General features: G+C 49.4%; 1 protein-coding gene across 1 annotated transcript in view; it reads right to left on the bottom strand.

Moving 5' to 3' along the window:
* Window positions 1-3,921: 3,921 nt before the first annotated feature.
* Window positions 3,922-21,689, bottom strand: part of grin2aa (glutamate receptor, ionotropic, N-methyl D-aspartate 2A, a) — a gene marked incomplete at both ends in the record, with an annotated part of 93,584 nt that continues 75,816 nt past the window's right edge. Inside the window, 5 exons of the mRNA XM_079746180.1 lie at window positions 3,922-5,916; window positions 8,949-9,187; window positions 11,745-11,842; window positions 12,449-12,538; window positions 16,268-16,428. Of these exons, the coding sequence (XP_079602306.1) occupies window positions 3,922-5,916; window positions 8,949-9,187; window positions 11,745-11,842; window positions 12,449-12,538; window positions 16,268-16,428 (2,583 nt within the window). The remainder of the gene's footprint in view (window positions 5,917-8,948; window positions 9,188-11,744; window positions 11,843-12,448; window positions 12,539-16,267; window positions 16,429-21,689) is intronic.

Genomic DNA, 21,689 nt, shown 5'->3' with positions numbered 1-21,689 from the left:
CAAAAACAGCATAATCATCATCATCATCATCATCATCATCATCACCATGTTTCCGAAGATTTTTTTTTTTCTCTCAATATGTATATACTCACACCTGGTTACAACGCATTTAGTGATCATAACATCATAACAGAAATAACAAACCCAAAAACAGAGAGAAAGGACAAACATAAAACAGTAAATTTGTTACATGATTGCATGCCATTTACTCATTATTAATCATTAAATTTAATTAAAATACATTTTGCCATTAAAAAGAGCAGGGTTGTCATAACGAGGATGTGTATGTACTAGGCGTGTGTGTAGTGTGTTGTATCTCGTGTATCTTCTTTTCTCCGTGAACATAAAAGAGTGTCAGTTAACATGGCAGTCTTGTAAAAGTCGAACGAGTATAACAAAGCATTATGAAAGTCAATGAAAATGCAAGGGGTTGTTCCGGTGCTTTTTGATATATAGATATACTTTTTTTTTTTTTTTTTACATGTGCATATTGCCAACTTGTCAGGTCAAAACAAGCAGCACGTGGAGATACATATGATAACCATAATAAATATGCAGAAAAATAACACAATAATAATAATAAAAGTCGGAATGGGTGCTCTCCAGTCGCTTGAAGAGAGATCGCCGGGGACGGGGACGGGGACGGAGAGGGACGTTGGGTCACCCCCTCCCCACCCCCTGTACAAAAAGGCCGATATGACTGTGGTGGTTTTGATGTGCAAGAGACACGCCAGGCGAAGACATTTTGAAGTGGATCTAAGGAGCAAAACCCAGGAGCAAAACCCAGTTCCTGCCAGCCAAAACTAACATGGAGCGCTTTAGAGGGTGAGAGAGAGAGAGTTAGGAAGAGAGAGAGAGAGAGAGAGGGAGAGAGAGAGAGAGAGAGAGAGAGAGAGAGAGAGAGGAAAAAGAGAGAGATGTAATCATTTTAGAGTACCCATCTTACGCTTCCATGCCATAATGGCGACATACGTCCTCTGTCTTACACCTGTGTTGCATTGAGCTTGGGCAGAGAACTGCACTGGAAGACCTTGGACCTTGGTAAACATCGGACAGGGAGAAGGATTTTCACCGCTCTGAGGTTGCTGCCACCTTTTTATTTTAACATTTTGCTTTTTTTTCTATGTATATATATAACCCGCCAGCCCCCAGCAGAAGATCCCGCCATGTGTGTGTGTGTGTGTTGAGGAGCTACGATCAGTGTCCCCAAAACCAGCCTGAGGTATTTGATTTGTTACAATTTGGCTTTGGCGAACCAATCGATTAACCTACCAACAAATCATCATGTACTGTGTCAGTCAACACAATTATACAATGTTCTTTTTTGTTTGACTGTACAGTATATTGTTCTATGAAAACGCATGCTTTTGGCGTGTGTGTGTGTGTGCCCTGTCTAACTGTGTGTGTGTGTGTGTGTGTGTGTGTGTGTGTGTGTGTGTGTGTGTGTGTGTGTGTGTGTGTCTGTGTGTGTTTTATGCATGTGGACACAGATTCATGTGCAATTCTATTTGGTTCAGTGGAAAAGGAAAAGCCGACATACAGGAGAGGTAACCGGAAGGTTCCTAAACAAAAGCAACAGGTGAGGAATCTTAGCCAAGGTCTGCAGTGCAAACACAGATCGCACACAGCACACGGAGATGAACACACGATGGGCCGACGAGTGAGCACATATAGCGACGGAGTCCCCGCCCACTGCCTCCTAACACACCTCATCACACACCCACCCCTCCTCCCCCACCCAATAGTAAACCAGTCCAGAAAGTAAACAAGGGATCCGTCGAAAACTAGTCGGTAGATACCTGGCTCGTTGCTTTTTCGCGGCCGTCCCACATCCCCACATGCTGAACAATAATAACCGATAAAGAAGACAATTACACTGCTCAGTGCTGTGCCGATCAACCGCACAGCATAATTCATACAAAAAAAATCAAATCAAATCAAAATAAACAAAACACAGCTAAGCCATCACTCGAGCGTAATGTGCGTATAATGTTGAAAAGGGGTAACGGGGAGAAATGTGGAAAGAACTGCGCGAGTGTCAGTTAGTCAGTAGTACCCTGTTTTGTTTTCTCAGTGGCAGGGAGTGTGTTAGAAAAAGAGAAATCAACAAACCAAAAACAAATAGAAACCAAAACAGCATAATAGCCATAGTGTTTCCTTCCTCTCTTCTGACGTGGACGGTAGCCATGCCATCCTCTTGGCTTCGCCTCCGTCTCATTTGGCACTCTTTCTCAACGTGAGCCCTCGCTCCGTCTTCCCTAGTAGCCGAGTGGAGACACGTGGTATCACTACGCACAGGGAACAGGCCGACAGCCCCCGGGGGGCTCACTCTGTTTATCCGTTGCACGGGGGGTATCCATCCACGAAAAAAAGGTAGTCCCTTTTCGTTAACATGTGAAATGTTTCCATGAGAGTGTGTGTGTTTGTTTAAGTGCCTCTGTTTGTGTGTGTGTGTGTGTGTGTATTTGTGTTTGATTGTGTGAGTACAAGGGGGTGCGTTTTCTTTACCAAAAAAAGTTCAACACATGCAAAATAACCTACTACTGTTGACTGTATCTTTTTAGAAACCTATGCTTTTCAAAAGCAAATGTGGGAAAACATTTTTTTTAAACTAATGATTATTTTGCTACCAAATAAGCAAACACTAAAATCCCTAAATAGGAGAATCTGAATGCCAGAGTCCCTAATTAATAGTATACATTAATAGAATAAAAAAGCAATACTTTGCTATTATATTTCTATGTGCAAAGCCACAGATGAAATGCCCATCGATCCCCTTTAGGTGTTCCTGTGTTGTCCCTAAACGTTCGCTAACATCAGCCATGTTGTCCCTCTGTCCTTCTATCCGTCAGTCTGTAAACATGGTTCATTATTATATAGCACCTACAAAACACACTCCTCCTGTCCACTTCTTGGGTCCACACAGGTGCAAAAAACACACTGTGATGTCACCTCATTCTCTCTCGAGTGTCTCCCACAACCCACCCCCCCCCACCCCACACACACACACTTCTCTTCTACTGCCAGGAGATCCTGTGGCCGTATTTGTCAGGGTAACACGAGGCAGGCTGTCTGGTGTAGCTGGCCAAGACGCCCCTAACCCTCCCGGGAGGTCGTGTCTGGCCGAGACATCAAACACACCCATCTGTCGTCCACCCCCCCCACTCACCCAACCAACCACCCCCCCTCCCCCTGTCAGCTCTTCCTCCCCGCCCTGGCCTGCGAGGCAACAGGGGGGGGGGCTAGGCGTGAGAGAGAGAGAGAGAGAGAGAGAGAGAGAGGTCGTTCCTATCCCCTACCCCCTGTGTGTAGGACTCTGAGAACTCGTACACACGCCTCCCTCGTTACCTAACGAGCCTGCTTCGACTACTTCCTTTGGGATCTCCGGCAACAACACATTTTAGTTTCCATCTCCTCTGGCAGTATATATATATATATATATATATATATATATATATATATATATATATATATATATATATATATATATATATATATTTACATATATATATTTACACTCAGTGAGCCTTCTCTGTGCCTTTCAGGGGACGATGCATTTCGTTGTCCCTCACGTTATGAAAGAGCTAGGCTGACGCTCTAGCGCTCCAATCGCTTCTCAATCCTACCAGGAAACCTAATGTAAGAGTGCCAGCCATGCAGCCCACTCGTTTGATATTATGAGAGTATGAACGAAAACCATGATATCATCTGCAAAGAGAGGAGTATTTGTAGTTTTAGACGTAGCAATAGTAGAAGTGTTGTAGTTCTTTCAGATTAGGTTGTTCGAAGAGAAGAAGGGACAAAAAAAGTTGTGTGGCTATTGCGACCCTAAGTGGATAAGATAAACTATAATACAAACCCAGAGAAGAGTAAGTAGGAGGAGGTCAAACATTTTTTTCCTTTTTCTTTTTTTCATCTCGACTAAACGTCTGACTCCAGACTGGGGATTTTCTTATAGACCCGTCTATTACTGAACTGGGCTGAGTTTAGGACGCCTCGCGTTGCCGGGTAAGCGCCAGTCTTTGTGGCAGAATAAGGCATTGCATGCTCTGCATTGTACATGTCGTTGGCTATCCGTCCGTCTCGTGAGCAGTATGAGGTCGTGGACTTGACGGAGGAGCGCAGATTGTTCGCGTCGTTGCGCGTTTTAAGCGGCGCCACGCCCAGGGCCTGGACCGACGAGGAGGCGGCCAGCTGTTTGTAAATATCAGAGGAGCTGCGGCCGTGGATCAGTCTGCTGCTGGGGTCCTCCCGCAGGGAGTGGCTCATGAAAGGGTTGTCCGAGCCGTGCTCCGGGTAAAGGGACTTGCTCCTCTTGCTCTCCTCCAGGTTGTGGTTGAACATCATGGACTTGGAGCCGGTGCTGAACAGCCGGCCGGAGTAGGGGCGCATGCTGAAGAGGTTGGCGTAGGGCGTGTCGGACACCGAGTCCAGGAAGCGATCCTTCTCCTTCAGGCTCACGCTGCGAGCCGGGCGCCCCAGGTCCGAGTCCTTGGGCTTCTCCAGCATGATGTTGTCGAAGGAGTGCTGGCGGCTCAGCCTCAGCCGGTTCCGCTTCTGGACGTGCGGCCCGTCCGTCTGCGGCCAGTACAGCCCGAACATCTCGTCGAGGGGCTGCTGCTGCTGCTGCTGCTGCTGCTGATGGTGCATGCTGGGGTTGAGCAGGGCGTCGGCCAGCATCTGGTCCTCGCTGATGTCGTAGAGGTTGGCCGTGTGCAGGCAGGCCTCGCAGCGGTTGTACGGGGAGCGCGTGTTGGCGGCGGCGGCGGAGGTGGAGGCGGCGGGGGTGTAGGTCGCCCCGCCCGGGTAGCCAGGGGTGACTTTAGACAAGCAGGAACGACAGTGGGTCTGTTTGTAGCGGTCGTTGGACTCGTGCGGGGACAGAGGGAGGTTTTTCTCTTTCATGTTGTAGTGTTTGGGGTAGGCGTTGTCGGGGAGGAGGTCGGAGTCTGTGTGGTGCAGGGGGGAGGAGTTGAGGTGTATGATGGGCTGGTCGCACTTCCTGTAGTTGTCGTTGTGGTCCGAGTACATCTCCGGGTAGTCCAGGTCGTCCGCGGCCAGTCCCCGGCTCTCGCGGTAGTGAAGGGGATCCGAGTGCAGGCTGAGCTCCCGGTCCGAGTCGATGGTGTATATTTTCTCTCCTCCCACTCCCCCCCCTCCTCTGCCGGCCTGGATGGGGCCGGCGCCGACCTGCTTAGTCTTTAAGTAGGACAGCTCCACCTCGCTGCAGTCCCTGGGGTATTTCGACGTCACCGATCTTTTTTTTAAGTTGTCCTTGGACTTGAGGTGCTTGTTGTTATCTGGGTCCTTGTAGGAGGCAGCGCGGCTGGAGCAGTCCGAGATGTCGGAGTGGGCGGCGTCCTCGGGGAGGTACCGCTGGGTCTTCATGGACATGCGCGGGTCGGGCAGCAGCATGTCGGGCATGGGCGCGGCGCCCGGCGGCCCCGTGCGCAGCGTGTCCACCGACTTCTTCCACAGGGTCCGGGGGGGCTTGGCGTTGGTCTGGGCGGCGTCGGCGCTCACCGCCACCTCCACCGAGTTGGGGTTGGTGTCGTTCAGGGTCAGCGGGTGCTGGCCCCCCTGGAAGATGTAGTTGTTGAGGTGGTCCTTGTGGCGGTTGGTGAGGTAGGACTGCAGGTCCCCCGTGTCGCCGTAGATCACGTCTTTGGGCGCGTAGCTGCGGTTGTCGGCGTAGATGAAGTTGCCCTTCTCCGCCATCATGTCCATGATCATGGGGCCCGCCGAGTGCATGAACTCCCGCTTGGGCGAGTTCATGCGCGAGCTGCCCAGGTTGGACATGTTGGTCATCTGCTTGGCCGACTTGATGAGCTTCAGCATGTTGGCTTGCGGGCTGAAGTCCAGGTCTGTCTTCTTCTTCATGTCGATGTGGACGCCGTGGATACAACTCCAGATGCCCTGTACGGGGATGGGTGGACGAGGAGTGGGATAGCAGATGGAAGGGTAGAGAAGGAAGGGATTGAATACCAAATAAAAACAGATGAAGATGGTGGGATGAGAAATGGAGAAAGGCAAATGGGAAAACGATTACTTAGCTTCAAACTCTGCTCTTGCAGAGTCGATTCAAGCTCTGTACGTTAAGCCAATAAAGTGTTTTGACTGTTATTGAAGCAGTACTGACTCAGCAAATCATATTAATCGGAACCAACTGTGATTTTATCATCAACTTTATCCATTAGAATATTAAATGCACAATTGAGCCCATGGTACATTATTCTTTATCCCCAGCTGGGGAGGAATTTTCACTTGAAACACATTTATTCTGTAGGTCGCTTTGTTCCACATCTTACACGCAATCTAGACGGTACTCGCAGAAATGTACGCTTAGGGGAAACAGCATTTGCTAACTAAACATACCATTTTAGGTTATTTTTATGATTGGAAATTGAGGTTTAACTAGCATTAAGTCTCAGACTCAGAAAATCGTCAGGGAAAGCAATTATCCAAACGTGCAAAGCCCGCAAACACAAATCCCTCTCACTTCTGTAATTCGTTCATGGGCCTCAATATATCAATATATGAATATTTGATCGCCTTGCTATAACTAAGAAAAATCCTAGTTCTGAAGTAAAGCAAAAAGCCCATTCATAGAATCTATCTGTACACTCTCCTTCTTAGGGTTCAAAAGGTTTTAGAACTGAATGGATTCGTCAAACCCCCAACCAAGTCTCGCTCAAGAAATCTCATCGTCAATCTCAATCTCATCAATATTTCCCTATTGTTTGAACAATCTCGTATCTTCCTCTAACCCCCCCTTCTGCAAGACCTGGTCACACACAATAAAAACATACCGTGATGAAGCAACCGTAGAGAAAAACATTTATTTCTCTGTAGGGATCCTTTCCATAATGATATAATAACATCGAACCCGGTCAGTGGCAAAAACAAGGCCTTTGAGAGGCCCTAAACTGATCTGGCGCCATTGCCACAAAGGATTCCATCCAGTCCATTTCCGCAGATTACAGAGTCTCGATACAAGACCAATTTCAAACACTGTTTTGCGCATTAGTCCCCGAGATCCAACATTTTTGGAAAATAGTGTTTAGGCTTAAGAATCCAGAAGTTTCCTTTAAGGCAGCCTCCTCACTGTGTTAAGGCTCCCATCCTCAATGTGTAAATGCCTCCCCCGCCCCCCTTTCTTTGTTAGCCACACACACACACACACACACACACTGTGTTGAAGCACCCTCCCCAGGACACTGCAGAAACACTGCAGTGCATTTAGGGATGCACGTCCATGCCTTCAGCTCTCAGCCGGGGCCATGAAGAAGATTTTTTCTCTCTCAGCACAACGAGAGAGAATAGACGTGATCTCAGCCTCCACTTCCCCCCCGAGAAAAAAACAAAGACTACAAATAGACATCTATTTTCACTGATATTTAGGCTGCATCGTGATCTACCATTGGAGCAAATATTCCCCCCAGACAAACTCTTCCAACCCACTAAGTCTTCTATCTCTCTCTCCGTCTCTCTCTATCTCTCTCTCTCTCTCATGCTCACTCTGTCTCTCTCTCTCTGTCTTTCTCTCTCTCTAATGCTCCCTCTCTCTCTCTCTCTCTCTCTCTCTCGCCTCTGCAGTATCTCTGCTTCCATGTGATCACCTCCATGCTCCGTCTATTCAATTAAAAACAAGTCTGACCTTCTGGATTCCTTAGTTTAGCACTCACTGTATCTCATTAAAAAGTGCACGTGTGTTGTATGTGTTGTGTAAGCACGTGCGCGGCCCATCACACTGCAGAAAAACACTGTCGGATTTGCTTGACCCCAATTATGCAACCCCATTTGTCCTGCAACTCAGTTCCAACGGGTGCTGTGTGCACACTCTGGCCTCGGACATGAACACTCGTACGCAATTAAACCACAATCTCAGAATGCATGCCAAGCACACTCAGATTGCATATCCTCCTCCTTATAGAACGCTACCACTCTGCTCCAGTTGGTCAACTTGTGCCCTATATACTGTAGTAGACTACCTAGCTTGTCAACATTTTTGCTCTGCTCTCTGAAGAGCGAGTGTACAAATCTGGCTCCCTACATAGGGCAGTACTTACTACCCGCAATGAATATTAAGTAAAAAAATAGTGTACAACTGATGCATACATATTTCCCTGCTATCTCCCATGATGCACTGCAGTTTTCATTGACATTCAATAGAGTGTGGGACTCTTCTTAATGCAAATATTTAAAACATGGATTAAATTAAAATACTGTATTATGTAGTGTTCGCTTACAAGACATTTGTTATTATTGATATTAATATCGTGCCTAATATTGTCTATTACCCTGATGATGGGGAAGAGGAGGCGTAGCTTCTATTGTTATTAAGACATATTATGATGAATAATATTCACATTATGAATGTCTTCTAACCCTAATGATGGGGAACAGCATGTGCAGCTTCTATTGCAATTAATGAATATTTTGATAAATAATATCAGCATTAAGAACGTCCTCTTACTTGGCTGATGGGGAACAGCACGTGAAGCTAATATTGTGTTGAATATACATTAAGATATTGTGTTGAACACACATCATCACATTGTGTCGAATGCACATCATCACATTGTGTCGAATGCACGTTATCATATTGTGTTGAACACACATCATCACATTGTGTCGAATGCACATCATCACATTGTGTCGAATGCACGTTATCATATTGTGTTGAACACACATCATCACATTGTGTTGAACACACATCATCGCATTGTGTCGAATGCACATCATCACATTGTGTGGAATGCACGTTATCATATTGTGTTGAACACACATCATCGCATTGTGTCGAATGCACATCATCACATTGTGTGGAATGCACGTTATCATATTGTGTTGAATACATGTTACCATATTGCTTTGAATACACATCACCTTACTGTGTTGAACACACACTATGACGGACAACATGGGCCTCGGGAAGGTCCTCTTACCCTGCTGATGGAGAAGAGCAGGCCAGGCGTGCCCGTGCACACGCCTGTGAAGCAGTAGCGGAGCCGCCAGTAGAAGAGGTGCTCGGACACAAACGTGATGAGGGAGAGGCCCATGGCGGTGGCCAGCATGTAGAAGACCCCCGCCATGTTGTCCACGTCCAGCTGGCTGGACATGACCTCATTCTTCTCGTTGTGACAGATCCCCGTCAGCCACTGGGCCTCCAGCTCCTCCATTTCACCTGGGCGTGGCAGAGGACACAGAGTGCGGGTGTTGGGGAGGTGTGTGTGGGGGGGGGGGGGTGAAGCTTGTGCTGGGCATGGTGCTTCAGAGTTTTACGGCGGGATCGGACTAAGAAAACCCGTGATTCGTTACTCTGTAGCTGTGGTGGTTATCGATCAGTGTGTTCGTCGTTCCGTCACCCTGTCACGCCCCTCTGATAAGACACGCAGGATCTAGTACCCTGGTGCAAGAGGGGGACGGCAGGGAGGGAGAAAGCCCAGGGAGACGGACCCAGTGTGGGCCCACGTCGGCTCCGTCTCCCTGGGTCTCTCCCCCCCGTCCACGTCCACTGTAATGCTTCTGGTTCCTACGCCTGTGTGACGTTCAGCTGAACTTGTTTGGGCCAGCCTAGGCCCGGTCTCACTAGGCTGGCCCCTGGGCGAATACATTTGGGTATTTGCCCAGAGGCCTTGGGTCATCTGGTGGTTGGGAAGGGGGGATCCACAGATAGGACGAAACCTCATGTTCCCACCGTCATTGAGATAAGTCACAGTACAGCGTTGCTATTCCCCAGTGGAATCAAAGGAAGGGTGGATAGCAAAGCTCTTCTGTAGAAGAGCATGAAAGCTGCTATCATCAATTCGTTGTGACTTTTGCTTTGATTCGACGTTGCTTTGATTCGGGATTTTTGATTGGACGACAAACCGCGGCAGCGTGAGCTCGTCCAACAAGCGGCGACGTTTCAAACGAGCCCCATGCTGGCTTCAGGGGGCGGACGTGGTGGAGAGCCACTGCGTCTCAGAACTGAAGCCGGACCCTCACGCTGAAGTGTCTCCGCGGAAGACAGACATAATCATAACGTTGGGAAGTCCATTCCCTCTCCCACTTCCTGGTGGCTCCCCATGGGAACCAATAGGGACACGAACACTGTGGGGGTGGGCGGGGCCTACGGTGGAGCCTGGTGCCTTCACCATTACGCCCACAGGAAATGGTTTGACCGTATTGGTATCCTACCACATGATCGGAAGATTTATGTGACTATTATGAAGATTCAAATTATGTTTGCTGGATGATTTAATTGTACAACATTAAAATTGAGGGCTGGTTTAAACACCAAACAGATTTGGGATGCAGTCAAGTTGCCTGCTGTGTGCTTACAGTTAGGTTGTGTGTGTGTGTGTGTGTGTGTGTGTGTGTGTGTGTGTGTGCATGAGCGCGTGTGTGTGTGTGGGCCATATCAGCGCTGCATAACTCTGTCACCCTGTCTATCGTACGTTTCTTCACCTTTGAAGTGCAGCCTCTTCCCCTTCCTCTCCCCCTGTCTCTCTTCCTCTAAGGGGTGTCTTTGCTCGACTGCTGAGGCCATATGCCCCCCTCCCCACGCCCCCCACCGGTGAGTCTGATCAAGCAGCATCTGCCGACACACTGAGTCACTGTCATTTGATCAAGGGCTCCCCCCTCTCTGTCTCTCTCCCTCTCTCTCCCTCTCTCTCTCTCTCTCTCTCTCTCTCTCTCTCGCTCTCTCATTCACCTGACCATCTTTCCCTTTCATTTTCTATTTAGCTATGTACATACTATCTCCCCCGTTTTCTTTGTTGGCTTATTAATTTCTCTGTTCCACACACACACATACACACTCACCAACACAAAGACACACACCCTTACACACATACACATATACACACAGAGACCAAGGTGCACGATATAGAATTATATTGACCTTAATAGGGAAGTAACTCTTACAAGTGTCAAGAGTCAAGACTAACAAGACTAATGCTTTGACGACCAAATATAGACTTGTAGTTTTGCGAGGGCTTTGGTGGGAAGCCTGCCGTCATTAGCCAGGAATATTAATGGTGCAGACCATAAATAGCTGCCGCCTTCAAAACCTCAGAAGAAAGAATTAACCAAAATAATGAGAAGTAGATTAGCGTGACGGAGCAAGGCGGCCAAAGAGACTGATAGGAGTCATTCAAGACGGATGATCGTGACACCAATGTTCATTTAATCAAGCCGCTTCTCTTAATGTGAGTGGCTCTGAATAAGGCTTAATGCTTAGGAGTATAACATGCAAATGAGTCAATCACTAAAAGCTGGACTCGCTCTCTTTGTCTCTCTGCCTCTTCCTGTCTCTGACTGCCCCCTCCCCTCTCAGGCTCTCTCTGCCTCTTCCTGTGTCTCTCTTCCTCTGTCTCTCTGCCTATAGTTTCATGTGGAAGGAAATAGTTTATTTAAGGACTGCTGTGTCTTCTGTATAAAGTATGTTTTCAACACGCATGCACACACACAGACACACACACACACACACATACAAACACACATACACACAAAGCTTGGGCTAGGGAAAGGGAGGAATATATTAGAATAACACACTGTGGCCTGTGTTTGAATCAGCCTTCTGTGTTGAGAGGAAGATCAAAGGACTATTTATAAATCACCCTATTTCCTTTGTGTTATCAGCAAACAACCACACGCTACTGGTGGCTTATTTGTGTTTTGAGTCTGTGTTTGTGTGTATGTGCTGCAGTGTGTGTGTGCGTGTGCACGTGCGTATGCATGCGCATGTTTTCACTCACCGTCTCCAATAATGGCCAGAATGGCGAGGTCTACTTGCCGTTTCCAGTACGAGCCTTTCTGCAGAGCAATGCCGTAGCCGGTGGTAGCAAAGATATACCTGCACACGAGTGTCAACATAAATGCAAACACACACACACACACACACCCATGTGGACACACACATGCACATACACACAGATACACAGACCCAAACCAGATACACACACCGACACAAACAAAACAAGCAGAAAATCGCAGGTGAAACATCACGAGGGTTTCAAAATTTGGCACACAGTATTGGGGAGGGCGGCCTCGAGGCACACAGGTGTGTGTGTGTTAACAAAAGGTTTCTCCACAACAAGTGTTGTTGGGTACGTGAGTTGGAACTCACACACACACACACACACACAGCCTGATGCACGCACGCACACACACACATACACAGCCTGACGCACGCATGCACACACACACACACACACACAGCCTGATGCACGCACGCACACACACACACACACACATACATACACAGCCTGACGCACACACACACACACACACACACACACAGCCTGATGCACAGACACACACACACACAGCCTGACCCACGCACGCACACACATACACACGTACGCACAAACAGACACGAGCCTGACGCACGCACACACACACACACACATACACACACAGACACACACAGAGACACGAGTCGGGGGTCCGGAGGGTTTACCCGCTGCCGATGGTCACCAGCTTACAGCCCTCGTCGCGACCCGCCATGTAGTTGAGCACGGCCGCGTCGTAGATGAAGGCGTCCAGCTTCCTGTAGCCGTGGCGACGGACCAGGAGGAGAGAGAGACGAAGAGAAGGGGAGAGATGGAGGGGGGGAGGGGAAGTCAGTCAGTGAAGCGGGCGCATGTAGGACATTAAAAGGCAGAGGGACTTAGGGAACATAGAAGGCGGTGGAGAGAGGGAGAGACAAAGGAGGTAACTAGGACAGAGGAGAGGGGGCTCTGTAAAGAGAAGAAGAGTGAAAAGAGCGCAGGGGAGAAAAGGCTGGAAGCCGGAGACATTTTTGTACCATGGATGACAAAGCTGGCGACCTCTACGTTATAACAAAACGAGAACGGCGTTAAGCATGCATGCAGGACACACGGTGCCAGGACAACCACGTTTCTCTCGCTCAACGTATGCACGACTAAAGAGATGAGCTTGGACTTCAGGAAGCACTGGTGGGGGGGTGGGGAGGGGGGGAATAGGGGGCTGGTTTGGGGGGTGCCACGCTCCCCATTCACGTTGACGGTGCAGAAGTGGAGCTGGATGTCCTCCCGCTTCAAGATCCTCGGTGTGTCGGACAACGACGACCTCACCTGGTTCCGGGCAAGCGGATGCGGCAATAAAAGCTGCCCCCAAATGCACCTATTCCTCCGGAAGTTCAGCAAAGTTTTGTCCAAACTCTCGGTAACTTCTGCAGGTGAACCATGGAGAGCTTCCTCTCTGGGCTCCATAACCAGCCCTGGTACGGAAGCTGCTTCTGGGCCCTCCCGAGGGTGGTGAAGACAGCGGAGGCCTTAGGAAAAACCAGACAATCACAAAAGACTACAGCCGCCCGAGCTACGGACTGTTCACGCTAGTGCCGTCTGGTAGACGTACCACCAGACACACAGCGTAAACCCCCCCCCCCCCCCCCAGGCCTTCAGGCAGGGCAGGCAACCAGCCTCGTTCATCTCAGAGATCACTGTTCACCCCGATGTGTGCACTGATCCCTTTTTGTGGACACCCAATTCAATGTTGATATTCATCGGCACGCCTACACTTTATAGTGTTTGATACTCTTATTCCCATGGCCATTTTCTCCATCCTTTCAGTCTCTGGAACTCTTGCTAGTGTCTTTTAATGTTATTGAATATTTCTCTGCTATTTTTGCTCTAATAGATGACTCTTTACAAGCATGTAGTTGTTCAGTGTGAGCCTATATTATACTGTGCATGTGAAAAATAAAAGACTTGACATGTGAAGTAAGTACGTCACTCTAGCATATCCATTTCAAACAACATAGACCTACGCCGGAAGGCTAGGTTAAATAAGAGATAGACCCTGCCTGTGTGTGTGTGTGTGTGTGTGTGTGTGTGCATGTAGACACAGACATTTCCAATGTAAGTGATGCTGTCACCAAGCCATGCCTTCTATCGCTTGCATGTCAGTGCACACACACACACACACACACACACACACACACACACACACACACACACACACACACACACAAGGGCCCCTGCTAATGGTGCAGCAACTGGCTGGCATTTACTGAATGTCAGATCGAGCCCTGGAACACAGGCTCCCAGTCGATAGCTCTAGCTGTGTGTAATTAGCTTAACTCAGGGCTGGTTTCTGCATCAAGCGCCCTAGCTCTGTCTGAGCACAGCAACCCAGCGCTAACGCACACACAGAAGCATATCTCGCGCCAAGCTCCTATCCGTTCGCTTGTGTGTTCTCGCTGTGTTTTGCACACATGCGTCTGTGTTTTTGATTGTGTGTGTGTGTGTGTGTGGGTTTGTGTCTGCGCTCCTCACTTAAGGACGTGCGTGGTGTTGCCATGTCATTCCCCCGCTCCCAGCCCTCTGAGGAAAGCGCACGAAGATCTGATCACCATTGATCCGTCGCAAGCTTTGTTTGTGAAAGAGAAAAGCCGCCGCCACCGCCGCCGTCGCCGTCGCCGCCCAGCCCTGCTAATCTCCCTCTTTAGTCCCCCGGAAGCCTCCCGGCATCAGCGGGGACGCTTGGCCATCTGTCCTCCCACGGCGGGACCGTTTGGACGTTACCCTTCGTCTGCCACTCCCGCTCCTCCTCCTCTCGCTCTGCCGGCTTTCTTTACAAAAAAGAAAAATGCTTTTTTTAATTCCTTTAAACCCGGCGGCACATGCTGCCTCGGATCCGTCCAAGGCACTGCGGGGCCGCGGCCAAAGTGTCCCGATGTGTGAAGAAGTGGTCCGTCGGGGGTTGTCAGCTGCCCACTCAGAACCACGGGAGAGGTTTTAGACTTTAAAGCCTCTACTACAGTAGCCACACGTCGTTCCGGCAGAGAACGCCGTTCGGGGAAAATCTCCCACACCGCGGCATCGTGGTTTTACTGTTGATCACAATGAGATAACGACGTGTGGCGGCCACGCGGTTTTCCACTGTCGAGGCAGCGAGGAGGGTGACTGGATCGGCCTTCACAAATCCCCTCGACAGTAGGACCAGAACCCAGCTCCGGTTCCTTGTATCGCACCAGAGCCGGTTGTCTCGTGACTGTGACAGATATGTTACGCTGGGCCTCTTGCGAGGGTTGTTGTCTCGGGGAACAATGCGCCGCCACAGACTGAGGCTCCGGAGCAGCTGGTGGTAGATATTGGGCCCTATGACAGGTTGTGTGTGTTAAGCCAGATGGGATTAGACGCGATCGCAGATAATCCAAACCATCGAAACATTGATCGCCTGTTAATACCGCACAACGGAGTCATCAATGCGGGTATTACTCACCGCGTGCTCAGCACACAGGAATACGTGTGTGTGCGCGTGTGTGTCTGTGTGTGTGTGTGTGTGTGTGTGTGTGTGTGTGTGTGTGTGTGTGTGTGTGTGTGTGTGTGTGCGTGCGTCCTTGTGTGTATGTGCATGTGGGTTACATGGATTCCTCATGTATTGTATCCAGGATCTTAAGATCCATCCATTGGTTATTATTAACAGCGTGTAGGTGAATGAGCATCTACACGACACATGGCATCTCACTTGCCAACAAAAGGCGGCGTTTTGAATAAAGACGCATTACAAACAGCTTGATCACCAATCGAACTGATGGGGTTGGCTCGGACGCAACCAATCCCCTTCTCCTGGCTTAATCACTTCAGCCTCCGTGTCATTCTCCTCCTGTACGCGCTCCTTCGACGATGTCACCCTCTGCTTGCACAGCCTGAGTCAAATACCTGTAGTACTGCTTGACTGAGCCAACTGCTGCTGGGTCAAGGGGGGAGGAAGGGCAGAAGAAGGGGCCGGAAATCACAGTGCAACAACGTCTTCGGCCATGACACGCCGATGCCTCTCATTGTGTTGCTCTCTCCGCCCCAGGACACACAGGCAGGTGTGCACGCGTAGGTACACACGCGCACACACGCACACGCACACACACACACACACACACACAGGGTGCACGCTGGTGCAATTATAGAGACCTGGGTTAAAAATAATCTCCGCTGTTCCCGGTCACAAGGCACATTCATCCTCAGAGTGATGGGAGCCCTTTTTCACAGACACCCACCCACACGCGCATGCAAACACACACACACACACACACACACACACACACACACACACACACACACACACAAGCACACACACAAATATACATCAAATATATACCGCCGACCTACCTTCCTCCATCTGAAACGGGAAGAAAACCCTCACAAGCGCACGGCGACAAACACACACACTCATAAGACAACACGCGCTGAGAAAACACACACACACACACGGAGCCGGCCGTGATACTGGACCCCCTGGCGGGCGGGTTCCCTACCCGGTCTTTAGGCTGACGAGCGCGTCCACCACGCCGGTCTGGTGGTACTTGATCATGTACTGGTGCATGTCCGGGTAGTTCTTGCGGATGTTCCTCTCCGTGGAGCCGTTGGGCACGGTGCCGAAGCGGAAGGGGGGGGAGTAGGCGTACGGGTTCTGGAACTGTAGCAGGTGGGCGGGACAGGGTGGGGGTGGGGGGCGGGACAGGGTGGGGGTGGGGGGCGGGACAGGGTGGGGGGGGGGGGGGGGGGGGGGGGGGAAATGGGGAGAGAACCAAAAAGTGAGAGAGAAAAAGAGAGAGCGGGAGAGAGAGAGGGGGGCGAGAGAGAGGCAATGAGAGAGGAACAATGCTGTGTGCGTGTGTGTGTGTGTATCTGTGTGTGTGTTTGTGCGTGTGCCTGTGTGTGTTTGTCAACGGTCTTTTGAATTTGCAACAGGATGGTCTTTTGAATCTGCCCGAGATGGTTAGAGTTTATTGTGATAGAAGCCTTTTTCAATGTACAGTATAATTATTATTTTTATTTATGTCACATAAATGTCAAATTGGTATTTGGTGAATATTAAAAACATAACATGTAGCGTCACAATAAACAATACCCATTTGAAACTCAGGAATTGTCAAGCAGAAAACCGAAAAAGGCTTTTTTCTGATAGTCTGTTGGTCTGGCAAGGAACAACTGGGAGCAGTCGGAAGGCACTGGAAGCTTTAGGAACCACCGGACGCATTACGAATAACTGTTTATTTTGGAATAACTGAATGCTTTAGGAATAACTGAACGCTGTAGGCACAACTGGACGCATTACGAATAACTGAACAATTTTGGAATAACTGGATGCATTAGAAGCCACCAGAGGCAGTAAGGATTACTGGACGCACTCGGAATAACTGGATGCGTTACGAATAACTGAACGACTTCGGAATGACTAGACGCATTAGAAACAACTGGCTGCATTAAGAATAAGTGAACGCATTGGGAATAACTTGACGCATTGGGAATAACTGGCTGCATTTGGAATAACTGGAGGCATAAGTACTATGGGGTGTAGGGCAGAGCAATGCTGACCTATCACTACTAACAACGTCAACGCTAGCTCACGACCCTGGCTGCAGAAGTGGAGCATGAGGGTACGGTGATCCCGAGTGGAACACCACACGCCTGTGAGCACACGAGAGGGGTATCCCTTTGAGCGAGTCCAAAAAATGACCTGAGACAAGAGTAGCGTTTCATTCAGGATACAGGAAGGGAGCGGATCGCGTGGACAGTCTGGCGATCAGACGCGGAAGGGCATCTGGAGGGCATCGTACATCGTGACGTCCCATCACAATCCCCGCCGCCATTTTGGAAGCCAGGAGCATTGTGATGCGAGTTATTTTGTTGGTAGGAACACTATTTCGGTTTTCGCTCAGAAATTCACCTTGAAATGATTTGACATTATTGGGAGATATTGTTGTGTTTCAAACTGCCACAACATTTTTCATGCCTGATGTGGCATTTCATTTTAAAGATCAGTCTAGGTTAAGGTATACCGTATTATGTTGATTTGAAAACTGTGTAGCGCTGTAAAAAGTCCACTCAATATGGCAGTATCGCTACCAAACATCTCCCACAGGGCATTCTGATGTACAAGCCCTACGTGGAGCTGGGTCTGTCGGGCGGAATTAAAATATTCTGTCACTGCCAATGGTGGAGGCAGAGAGAGAATTGCACCAAAGCAGAGGAGAGATGACCGAGAAGGCTATGCCCCGCTAAGGGTAACGCTGCAGTTCCTTCCTTGTCAGAGCATGTGAGAGAGAAGCAAAACACAGTCATGTCTGATGCACTGCATCGTAGTGATGCTGTTGCAGCTGTCGTGTTTGGACTGTCACCCATGGATGCAAATGGAGTTACAATGACTGACCTGACAAAGTTGGCTGTGGAAAACAAACCTACATTCATGCACACACGCACGCACGCGTACGCGGACGGCCACATACATATGTGTACATTTGCACCCGCACACAAACACACGCATACATACATATACACACACACAAACACACACGCATACATATACAAACAGACACACACACACACACACACACACACACACACACAGATAAATGAAGACAGTGTGAGACATTAGTTAGTGGCGCAATTATTGTATAACACAACGGGAAATAGGATAAACACTGGTCTCAGACAATAAAATGTTTTTACCTAGCAGCCTGTGACCCTTTATTCAACCCCTCCCATTAGTGTGCATCTATTTGGTATTACAGTGAACTGAACTGCATTGAAATAGCATTTAAAGTGCAAAGCATCAACGTTCAGCTCTGCCCTTCTTGATAAGTCACCTTTCTTTACTTTGATGAACTCTGAGAATAAATCAGTCGAAGTAAATCATAAAGCTGAATAATAACAACCCTTGGTTTATAAGAACAGCACTGCGCCAGCCTCAGTCCCCCCCTATCCCCCCCCCTCACCCCACTCTCTAGCGCAACTCTCCAATCCGCTTATTTTCCATTTCCTCCACTCTATCTCACCTCTGCAGCTCGGTTACAGCGTGTTCTGGCCAGACTAGAGTAGCAATTCGCTTATTTCTCTCATCTCTCTCCCTTTAGTTCTCCCCGGAATTTTTCTGTCTTCTTCACTTTCCCATTCTTCCCTCTCCCTCTCCCCTCTGCCTTCCCCAGACGCCCTCCCCTCCGTGCCTCCGTGGAGCGTAATGTAGTTTGTCCTCCGTCTAGGCGTACTGGGAGGAAGATGCTCATAGCCATGGCAACAATCTACCTTCGGCCTAACGATCTGATCTGAATCATCAGATCGGGGTCAAACCGTTTTGGGACATTGTATCGGACGGTCTCTCCGCAATGCGCGTTGGGCGTTCGCCGACGTGCCGTGATTTCCCTAACGTTTACGCGTTCACATCGGGCGCACGAGCGAACGGCAGCGCAGGAAACATTAATCATTGCGTTGGTTAACTGTCGGCCCTTTAAAATGTATGCGACACTACGATCCGAGTGGAGCTCTTGTGTTGGCGTTCAAAGTCTGTGTTTTCAGTTCTACGTCGCTGCTGGCTAACTAATGGTAGACTGACCACCGGGGATGGGCGCCGCGTTTGGAGGTGCGTTTGGAGACACGTTCACCTCATGGAAACCCTCTCTTTCGCTCCCATCAACGCGTGTCCTCACGGAGAATGTGTGTGTGTGTGCTTGTGTGGGTGGCCGGGAAACGTGTGCAATTGTGTTCATTTATTGAGACGCCATGGTAACGTGTGTTACCTAAGCATGTTGTGAGGAGCTCCGACCAAGGATATAATTTAGGTGAGCATTGGGTCTCCCCAGTGTGTCCTCAAGCAAGATGCTCCACGGATCCCTGGACACTGCTTTGTTAATGAGCTCCCTTCTGATGTCTCTCTGGTGCGCGTGTGCGTGTGTGAGGGTGTGTTTGTGTGAAATAGCGCTTGTCAAACATCTGTCTCATCATCTGTTTGCTGTAGATTTGTTGATATGATTATGTACTTAGATAATTATTCGATGTGCGTTAATGTGTTTGCGACTAAAGGCGTGGTCAGGACAGGAGAGAATGTTAATGGTAACCTTTGTGTGCGCGCGTGAGTGCGTGTGTGTCTCACATGGACAGAATCCCCAGGGACGGTCCTGTTACTGATGCCCTTCCGGAAGAAAATGCTCATACCTCTCTATGTGTGTGTGTGTGGGGGTTTGTGCGTGTGTATGTATAAATCGAACACGCTCCTGTAGACTTGTGGTGAGGCAGCGTTGGCGGTGACAACCGCATTTCTTCTCGGTGTTCTAACACACAGGTAACGCGGTGGTTGCGTCACCCTAACCCTAACCCTTCTCTGTAGTGTGAATCGCACGCATCCCTTTTCAGAACGTGTGAGTGGAAATGAGAAGCTGCCTCTGTACATTGCATTTTGGTTGTGTCAGTGGTTCCCAACCCAATGTTGGATGCCCTGATATGATATGGGGGTGGCAGTGGATTGCTGATGTAAGGGAGATGTTTGATGATTCATTTGATGATTCATCTCAATTAAGAGGTCTCATAGACATCCTTTTTATACCTGACTGACTGACTGACTGACTGATGGTTCATAGCGACAAGTAAACTCCTGCTAATCTCTTAGTGTGAAGCAGAGCGATGTGATTACGTGTACCGTGACATAGAGGGGCAGTTGTTGATTTGGTGAATATTATCTGTGTGGAAGCAGATTCCAAAAAGGTATAGTTGGGGTCTAAATACATTTTCAGACCTGGACATGGATTCACCGGACCAAAAAAAGGTTGGAAACCACTGCTGTGTGTGTGTGTGTGTGTGTGTGTGTGTGTGTGTGTGTGTGTGTGTGTGTGTGTGTGTGCGTGTGTGGGGGGGGCTGGCTGTCGGGCGGGAGATGGGGAACGGCGCTGGGAGTCGGAGGGCCGCGTCTACCGCTGGTTTGGCGAGATCGCAGGTTAAAGTCCGGTCATTTAGCATCTCTGGCCGTGATCCTGTGGTCTGACCCTCCCTGTCTCCTCCCCTCACCTCAATGCTCTCTCTCTCTCCCCCTCTCTCTCTCTTCTCTCTCTCGTGCTCTCTCTCTCTCTCTTCCTCCCCCCTCTCTCTCTTTCTCTCTCTCTCCCCCCTCTCTCTCTCTCGCTCCCCCCCTCTCTCCCTCTCTCTCTCTCCCTCTCTCTCTCTCTCTTCCCCCCGCTGTCTCTCTCTCCCCCCCTCTCTCTCTCTCTCCCTCTCTCTCTCTCTCTTCCCCCCGCTCTCTTTCCCCCCCTCTCTCTCTCCCTCTCTCTCTCTCTCTCTCTCTCTCTCCCCCCCCCCTCTCTCTCCCCCCGACACCCCCCCCCCCCCCCCTCTCTCTCTCTCTCTCTCTCTCCCCCCCCCCCTCTGGTTTCTCAGCTCAGTTTGCCCGTCTGTCAACCTGGCTCCTGTCCGCGTACCTCCTGCTGTCCAGTCTCCGTCTGTGCCCTGTCTGTCTCTGGCTGCTGCAGTGTGTGTGTGTGTTTGTGTGTTTGTCTTTGTGTGTGTGTATTACGCCTCCTGCGTGCCCTCCTGTTTCTTTCTTCGCGTCCATCTGTTCCCTTGCTTCCTCTCTGTCCCCTTGTTTCCTCGGTCAAACCCTCTAAGGCTGTCTCCTCTCCACTACGTCCATCCGTCCATCCGTCCGTCCATCCATCCCTCCATCCACCTTCTACCATCCTCCTGTGATATTCTCACTCATGGGAGTCGCTGCCTTTTCTCTATCGTACTGAATGTTTTTGTACTATGTTACAAAAAGTACACTAAAATAAATGAATACCATTGGGTAACCTTAGAGTGTGTGCAAGTGTGTTTGTGTGTGTGTGTGCGTGTGTATGTGTGTGTGTGCGTGTGTGTGTGTGTGTTGTACTGCTGATGAAAGCAGTGCATCCATTAGACCAGACTCTGAAGTTT

This window comes from Pollachius pollachius (assembly GCF_949987615.1).
Source record: "Pollachius pollachius genome assembly, chromosome: 11".
Lineage (NCBI taxonomy): Eukaryota > Metazoa > Chordata > Actinopteri > Gadiformes > Gadidae > Pollachius > Pollachius pollachius.
Note: the sequence above shows the minus strand (reverse complement) of the source record. Positions and strands in the feature narration are given on the sequence as shown.